Below are 9,141 nucleotides of genomic sequence, written 5' to 3'. Positions count from 1 at the left end.
GCCATTATCATCCGAGGGTCATTAGTTCCTCGTAGGATCCCTGCTCCAGAGCTTGTCGGGTGTGAGTCCTTGTTGGTGAAGTTGAACCTTGTGGGTCAAGTGGGCTTGTTGTTAACGTACCTTCTTCCCAACAGCATTGCAACAGCCCTCCCCTTGCTCCTCGAGTCAGTAGCTGAGCTGGCAGTCGAGTTTCCCAGGCTTATGGTACTGAGGGACTTCAACTTGCCTTCACTCGGTGAATGCTCGGATGGGGCGCAGGAGTTCATGGCTTCCATGACAGCCATGGACTTGACCCAAGTAATCTGGGGTTCGACTCACTCAGCAGGTCACACGCTTGACCTCGTATTCCTCTCAGAGCAGTGGAGACGTGATCTTGAATTGAGGGGTATTAAGATCTTGCCCTTGTCATGGTCTGATCACTTCCTACTGAAGCTTGACTTTCGGAAACCAATCCCCCACTGTAGGGAGGAGGAACCGATTAGGTGGTTCTGCCCCATGCGCCTGATGGACCCTATGGGATTTCAGACGGCGCTTGGAGAAATACTTGATGCTCTCGTCCACAGTCCAGTGGAGTCCTTAGTCGCTGCTTGGAATATAGCGGTGGCGGGGGCTCTGAACCGGATTGCGCCTTTGCGGCCTCTCTGAGGTAGCGGATCCAAGAGGGCCCCTAGGTTCACCAAGGAACTCCGGAAGATGAAGCACCAAAAGACACGTCTAGAGCACCGCTGGAGGGCCAGTAAATCTGAGTCAGACCGAGCACTGATGAGAGCCTGTATCAGAGCCTATCTCGTGGCAATATGGGCGGCGAAATGTGCGCATTTTGCCACTCATATTGCATCCACTGAATCGCGCCCAGCCACCTTGTTTAGAATAACCCACTCCCTCTTGAAAGGGAGGGACGCGGATGACCCTTTACAACAGTGACGTGTGGTGAGCTTTATGGCTGGTGAGGCAGCAATTGTTTTAGACTTGGGGACTTCAACTCCCAGAATTCCACAGCCAGGCATGCTCAGTTCTGATTTAAAGTGACAGCATTTTTCCCCCTTGCAAAATAAGTTTTCCCATTCTTTTTCTTCTCCCTCCCCCTCCTTCCTCCCTCTCTCCCTCCCTCCCCCCTCTCTCAAACTGACACATGCACACAGAGAACTTGGATCCCTCTCTCACTCACTCACTCTCAGACAAACACAAACACAGAAGTTGGATTGGATATATTTTCCAAAGGCTTGAAAGCAGCTCCTCTGCCATACCCCGCCCCCCGCCATTCCCCTGATGCCTTCCAGTCGGAACCTTTGATTGCAGGTGAATCACGTTGCCTTTTCAAACTTGTAATCAGTGAAGATGGGCTTATATACTTTTATCCAGCTGTGTGTGTGTGTGTGTGTGTGTGTGTGTGTGTGTGTGTGTTTGTGTGTTTGAAAAGGCAACGTGGTTTTGTATGCAATCAAACTTTTTGAATTCCTCTCCCCTCCCCACACACGCACCTTTTCCAGCTGTTTCAGAGAGGATTTCAACTCTGCTTTTGCCTGCCCTCATGAAAAGAAAAAAAAGCCTCTAAAAATGCCCTCTACAGGAGGCGAGAGAACATGTGCCTCCTTTGCATAAGAAATTTTTCGTCTTTTAACCCTTTCTTAACTCTGCTCAAGTGATCATAAAGCTAGAATAAAGGAGGCCTGTAGTTCTCTCGCCTCCCACTGCAGTTAAGCACTAAGCAGAGTCATCCACTGTGACTCTGGCAGCAACTACCTCAGCCTTTTTCCTTTTAATTATTCTTTTCTTTTCCTCATGATGTTGGTGAGGCCATGCCTCCCCTGACTGCATGTACCTGTGATGATGATGTTGGGTAATGAAATGTCTGCAAGCAATAAACCAAGCTTAGAGAGCACCAAGGACTCTACATTTCAACCCTGAGCTACAAAGATTCTCTTCCATTAGATCTCATCTTGCAAATTTAAACATGGGGGAAAATGTATTTTCTACAGTGTTTCCTATGTGGCAAGTTGGTGATGTTCTTTCATTTTTTTTCAACAACTGGGATGATAAAATATTGAATTAAATTAAATTCTTCGGTTAAAGGGGATACCACGGTGGATATAATTTTCCCAGAAAAACCTTCATGTAGGATTTTTTTTTCTTGTTTCTGCTGTTTCAAGTTTATAAAAATGCAAAAAAAGCAGATGAGACCACCACATATATGAGGAACCATGGGGATTTTAGGGTAAAGGTTTGTCATTTGCCTTTGGTATTAGAACAATGATATCCTTATTTTGGTGGCATGAGGGCACCCTATGTCCCCCTTCATATTCAAAGGTGCCCATTTCTTGTGAGCCATATAAGGCTCACCCATAGCACCTATCCACAGCTAGATAAAATATTAAGGCCGTGTCATGAAACACTGATTGTGATGACTTTGACTGCTACACATATATATATATCCAGGATCCCAATCCTTGTGCTGAGGCGTTGAGGAGTTGAGGTGCTGAGTAGCGGAGGAGCTGAGGTGCTGAATTGCGGAAGTGTTGAGAAGCTAAGGTGCTGAAGTGCAGAGGTTCTGAAGTGCGGAGGTTCTGAGGTGCTGAAGTGCTGAAGTACGGAAGTGTTGAAGTGCTGAGGTTCTGAGGTGCTGAAGTGCTCAGGCACTGAAGTGCTGAGGAGCTGAGGTGCGGAGGTTCGGAAGTGCTGAGGTGCTGAAGTGCTACAGATCTGAAGTGCAGAAGTGCTGAAGTGCTGACTTCTGAGGTGCTGACGTTCTGAAGTGTGGAAGTGCTGAAGTGCTGAGGTTCTGAGGTACGGAAGTGCTGAGGAGCTGAGGTGCAGAGGTGCTGAAGTGCGGAGGTGCAGAAGTGCTAAGGTGCTGAGGTGCTAACGTGTGGACGACCAGCGGATCCTGGTAAGGACACACTTCTGGAATTATGGTCCAGTGGGTTACAGGTCACACTTCTAGAGCTGAGATGCCATTGCCCACCTTGCACCAAGCCTTGATGACATGTTTGCTTTCAGTATTTAGTGAAATGGGGTGGGGGCAGACACCTTGGTGGATGTCTGTAAAATCCTGTTGCCAATCCCCATTTTAAAGGCAGATAAATCATAGAATCAATATAGAGTATCAAGAAGACTTTTGCTATTTGTCGACCTCCGTTCTGATCAAACTTTGAAGAAAAAAAGCTGCAAACCTCAATAGTTGAGCTTGTTTTGCATATGAAGCTCTCATCACTACTGCAAATTTTGTTGATGCAATTGTGATGTCATACGACCTCACAAAAAAGGTACTGTGAGGAAGTAACTTATTGGGATACCTTTGCAGATTGGCATTTGGGAACAAAGTGAGAACTTTTCCCACACACTAAATCAAAACATGTACCTCTAGAAATTGTTTTGAATTGTTTGTGTCTGTTGTGGCATGAAAGAGAAAAACGTTCTTTGAATTGAAAGGCTCTTCATGGGGAATATTGATGGCCAGTTATATAGATCATTTGAGATAGTTCACAGATCCATGGCTGCATCCCAGTGGTGGGATTCAGCCAGTTCACACTATCTGGGGAGAACTGGTTGTTAACTTTATGAGCAGTTCAGAGAACCGGTTGTTGGAAGAAATCTCCTTTTGATTTTTTCTACTTTACAGGGCTAATCCTGTAAGGAAGGCAGGAAGGAAACATTCTGGTGCTGTTTCTAGCCTAATCTTTATTGCCCTCCTTACAGAAACTGCCTCTCTGGTTAACCCTAATTACATTGTAACAGCTAAGGTGAAGCGCCCATCGACCTGAGTGATATTGAGTTGGCCACACCCAAAGAGTCACATGATCACCGAGCCCCGCCTACCCAGCTGGTCATTAGGGCAGAGAACTGGTTGTTAAATTATTTGAATCCCATCACTGCTGCATCCCCTACATTGTAGGATTTACGCTTTTAAAGCAATGTTAGTTTTGATCTTACCTGTTATAATCTGTTAATGTTTTATTTCATTTAGCTGCCTAGTGTTGCCTTTAGGTCAGGTGGGCCACATATAAATAGGAAAATTGAATTCTGTGGGGTTTAGATAGGTAGGTTGTAGCTTCTAGGAACAATTGAAGGGGTGGAAATCACATGGGGAACAGGAATGTCTCTTACATGTTGAATTGTCTATCCATCTGCTTTCATGAAAAAGGTCATAAACTTCCCCTGTAAATCATAGGAGATTGAAAAGTAGCTTAAGGTTATGGGACCTTATCAATTGGAATAGAAATGCCAAATATTTAGTTGAAAGAAAAAAAGGAAAGGGGAAACTGCTGGGGAGGGAAGGGCAATGCTTGTCCTAAAGGATCAGAGTAAAAGAATTTGAGGGCAAATGTAATTAACCAATCATGTCCTATTCTAGATATTGTCTCTCAAGTTTACATTCCAATTTTTGAAATAAAAATGTCAAAGCTATTCTGCCTTGTCACCTATTTCTTTATCTTCTAGTTTCCATCACTGATTTTACGATGGAAAAAGATCTGTTGAGAAAATTAAGAGAAAACATGAAGTGTCTCCAAAAAGAGGTAAGAGAAAATATTTGTTCATAGGCTGTCTCAATAAACATGTGATGGAATCAGTGGTGGGATTCAGCCTGTCCGCACCTATTCGGGAGAACCGGTTGTTAACTTTCTAAGCAGTTTGGAGAACCGGTTGTTGGAAGAAATCTTATTTTGGTTTTTTCCGCTTTACAGGGCTAATCCTGTAAGAAAGGCAGGAAGGAAACATTCTGGTGTTGTTTCTAGCCTAATCTTTATTGCTCTGCTTACAGAAACTGCCTCTCCGGTTAACCCTTATTACATTGTAACAGCTAAGGTGAAGCACCCAGCAACATGAGTGACATTGAGTTGGCCACGCCTACCTAGACACATGACCACCAAGCCCTGCCTACCCAGCTGGTCATTAGGAAAGGAACCGGTTGTTCAATTGTTTGAATCCCACCACTGGATGGAATGTATATAAATTTAAGAAAGACAGACAGGCAGATTAGGTAGTTAGAGACAGACAGAAAGAATATTAATTGTGGTTTCTGTTACGCCACGGTTAAGGCATCAACCTGCAAACTCAGAGACTGACATTTCTTGCCCCACTTTAGAAGCAAAGCCAAGTAGGTCACCCTGAGCCAGTCAGTTTCTCTTAGCCCTAGGAAGAAAGCAACACCGAATCACTTCTGAAAAACCTTGCTAAGAAAACTGCAGGGACTCATCCAGCCACTCCCTGAGAATCATTAAAAACTTTGGGTCTTTGGTCATTGCAGGAGGAACGATCGAGATTTCCTCTTCTGTCATCTACCACCGAAGAACGGAGACGTGCTGAGGTATATAATGTATACTTGTAGCTCACCTTGAATATATTTATAAGAAAAATAAAAACAAATGATTTCTTAACAATTGGTAATTGTGAATAATGCATGTGCAGCATATTTTATAGAGTATATATGTTCGCTTTATATTTCTATTATATGGATGAAATCCATACACACACACATCTATTCAATACAAACTAGTTTATTTGAAACTTCTATTCAAGAATGGCAATTGACAGAGTTCATGCTCATTCTTGGTTGGCTCCTTCTTTGCCACATTAGCTAGTTTCTTTGCCCACATACAATACCACTAAATCATTCTTTTTCTATCCCGGTGTGAATAACCTTTATTGCCTGTATTGAACATCTACAGCAATAAATCGGGAGTTGCACATTTGTGCTCATCTTGACATGCATGATTTTAATATGCACAAATATGCTTGTCTACACCCCAGACTTTTTTTTCCTAAAGAGGATGTTTCAACGAATATCTTCTTTACACTGACATGAGAGAATTTATGGAAAACAAATTCATGTAATTCTTCTCATGACCATGAAATGAAGGAAATTATCAAGCAAGTGTTTAAAATTCATTTTGTTTTTCATTCTTCACAGAACTGCCAGGTTTCCCGGAGTCCAGAAAAGCACATGGACCAGAACATCAATTTAAAGATGCGTTCCCATCGGGTAAGCAACCTAGCATGTGAGGAATCTGTTGAGAGTCCAGTACCGAGAGACAATTCATGTCATAAGAAGAGGTGAAGAAGCCCAGTGGGGGTGATGGGGTGGGAGTAGGGGGTAGTGAGTGGGCTGATATGGAAATATATTCCTGACTTGTGATGTATTTTGGCTTCTCTAGATTGTTCAGACAAAAACAGAAAAACTGGAAGGAGATCTGAAGAGAACAAGGGACCAGAGTTATATGTAAGTCTTTGCATAGTTCATCACATCTTTTTATAACCCTATTCAGTTCACACTTTCAATACAACATTCATCATTTGTCCATTGGCAATGGGACTGGCCATTTTATGAAACAAGTGATGGAAAATTATATTCTAGTAAAGCTTGGGGGAAAAGGGTGGAATGTGTCATAATTGTATCAAAAGGTTTATAATTCAAATACAAAAAAAAAAAAAAAAAAAAACCCAAGGGCCTAATTTCTCTCTGCTCTTCATAATTTGCAGAAAGACAATGGAAATCTCAAAACTTCTGGCAGAAAAAGAGGAGCTCAAAGTCCAAATTCAGGAGCTTATAAAGGAAAACCACCAACTGGCCAAAGAAAAAGAGGAGCTCTGCGAAGAGTATAAAGAGTATAAAGAAAAGATGAGCAGGTTAAAAAATTTAGATAGCCACCCTGACTTTCTCTTCCTTTCTCAGCTATTTCAATTAGTTTTAATTTTAAACAAGTTTTATAATTCAAATAAAAAAACCTAAGGGAGCTAATTACACTTTGCTCTTGATATTTTACAGAAAAATTAGTTCAGAGGAACTTGGGCAGCTGGAGAAACTGAGGCAAGAGAACGAGAGACTCCGCTGCAAGGCTCAGAAAGAAGCTGTGGAGAAAGCAGAGCTCCTACATGAGAATAATGATCTCAAGGAAGAACTTTATAGGTGAGAAATATTTAGATAGCGATTTGACTTTTTCTTTCAAATTCAGATTTATTTATTAGATCCCTTAGGCCAAGATATACTGGATAAAAGAAATATTCCATGTATGTATGTATGTATGTATGTATGTATGTATGTATGTATGTATGTATGTATGTATGTATAACTGAGTAAGAGAAGAGCAATAGTTATAATGGAATGCAATAATAATTAGTAATTCAAGTAACAAGTTAAGAGGGCTAATATCTATCTGGTCCTCATAATTTACAGAAAGATAGCTGTGATGTCAAAACTGACAGTAGAAAGTGAAGAGCTCCGAAACAAAACAGAGATTCTGACGTTCAAAAATATTGAACTTACCGATGAGAAAGAGGAGATCTTCAGAGCGTACGAAGAAATACTGTGCAGGTGAGAAATTTTTAGATAGCCACCACAAAATACTTTTTCCAGAATTTCATATTAGGGTCTCCTTATCTTAGAAAGCTTGGAAAAACCTGACATTCTCCTTACTTTAGAAAGAAATTAACAAACTATGTCTCTTATTCTTTTACATATACAAATCTAGGAGTTAGTCTCATGGAATGGGAAGATCTCCATCCCCCGGTGCCCAACAATATTTATATACTTTCAGAGTGAGAGTTTCCTGACATCAAAGCAGTTCCAGTTATTTTAACTAAGAATACTTTGTTGTTGACCCAGATTCACAGCTAACGTTCTGATTTTTTTTCAGAGAGGAACTACTGAGGATAGGCCGCTGTACCTTATTGACAGACAGAGACCAGATGGAAGACAAGACAGAAGCTCAAGAGAAAATGAAGCCTCAGATGGCGGAATATCAATTGAACCCCAAATGGCTTAAAGCTTCGGTAGACAAAATTAAAAAATCTAAGGAACCCCGGTCAAATATTCTGAGGTGGCTGCAGAAATCTCTCAAACTCCTAAAAGAGGATTCCTCTGAACGGTCAAAACACACCCTGCCAGAATGGCTTAAAGCATCTGCCACCAACCTCCCAGAGGAATGTGCTAAAGCAGCCAGGAAGGATGTGAATGATTGGCTAGAAGCATCAATAAATCATCTCCAGGAAAAAGGACCAGAAACGTGCGAGTTAGATGTGGAGGGATGGCTAAAAGCATCTATTATAGGCATTCAACATCTACAAAAGTTCAAGTCAGAGTCTTGTGGAAGCCAGGGAAAAAAAAGGGATGGCTTGCTGAATCAATAGAAAACCTGAAGAAGGGGACTTCCTGTGGTGACGTCACCGTGTTTAGAGTGGAGAGAAGGAAGCTCTCCTAACTTCCAACTCTAACTCCTTTGTTTGGGCTCTTTTTTGAGCACTGTTGATCCTGAAGGGGATACTCTGTAGATGCTGGGGTGATAAGGCAAATCCCCCCACGGATAGGAGAAACACCCTAAACGGACAAGGAGATATCCTACAAAAGTTCAAGTCAGAGTCTCGTGGAAGCCAAAAAAAAAAGGGATGGCTTGAAGAATCAATAGAAAACCTGAAGAAGTAATGTCCTGAAGGATCTGAAGAATATGTTAAAATGACTTTGAGGATCCTTAGAAAGCCTGTCCCTTTCTAGAGAACCTAGACCAGTTCCTGAAAAATGCCTTCCACAATCCTTGAAAAACCTGGAAGAGGAAGGTCCTGAAGTATCTAAACAAGATGCCAACAAATGGCTTGAAATAGCTATAAAGAATCTTGAGGAAGAAGGACCTAAAACGCCACTCCTAGATACTCAGGAATGCCTTGAAGCCTCTATTAAAAGCATTCAGGATCTACAGAAGTCCAGATGAGAAGGTTGAAAAATCAATAGAGAACCTCAAGAAGCAATGTTCTGAAGGAACCGTGGAAAATATATTTCAATGGCTTCAAGGATCCTTAGAAAGCTTTGCATTTTCTGAAAAATCTATACTACTTCTTGAAAAATGATTTCAGCAATCCCTGAAAAACTTGGAAAAGGTCCTGCAACATACAAACAAGATGCCAAAAATAGCTTGAAGTATCTGTAAACAGCTTCAAAGAGGAAGGACCGTGAAGCATCCCATGTGGTCCTCAGGAATGGCTTGAAGCATCTATTAAGGGCATCCAGGATCTCAAATAATCTAAGAAATCAAAGACAAGCAGGGGAAAGACGAAGGAGAGAGTGATTTGGGTAGAACTTCCTTGCTCGGAAAGAAACTGAAGGATGGATGGATGGTTTCAAACATCTTTATCAAGTTCCAGACAGCCTGGTTC

General features: G+C 41.8%; 1 protein-coding gene across 1 annotated transcript; it reads left to right on the top strand.

Moving 5' to 3' along the window:
• Positions 1–6,484: 6,484 nt before the first annotated feature.
• On the top strand, positions 6,485–8,699 carry LOC148045772 (uncharacterized). The gene is made up of 5 exons (XM_087712239.1): positions 6,485–6,624; positions 6,764–6,904; positions 7,172–7,309; positions 7,632–8,069; positions 8,486–8,699. Exons 1-5 carry the CDS (start codon positions 6,485–6,487, stop codon positions 8,697–8,699), a joined length of 1,071 nt encoding a protein of 356 aa, XP_087568365.1.
• The last annotated feature ends 442 nt before the right edge of the window (positions 8,700–9,141 follow it).

This window comes from Thamnophis sirtalis, unplaced genomic scaffold, assembly GCF_051295495.1.
Source record: "Thamnophis sirtalis isolate CommonGarterSnake01/CBP01778 unplaced genomic scaffold, rThaSir2_p1.2 scaffold_4, whole genome shotgun sequence".
In the NCBI taxonomy this organism is placed as follows: Eukaryota; Metazoa; Chordata; class Lepidosauria; order Squamata; family Natricidae; genus Thamnophis; species Thamnophis sirtalis.
The sequence above is the reverse complement of the archived record's forward strand: the minus strand, read 5'-3'. Positions and strand labels throughout refer to the sequence as shown.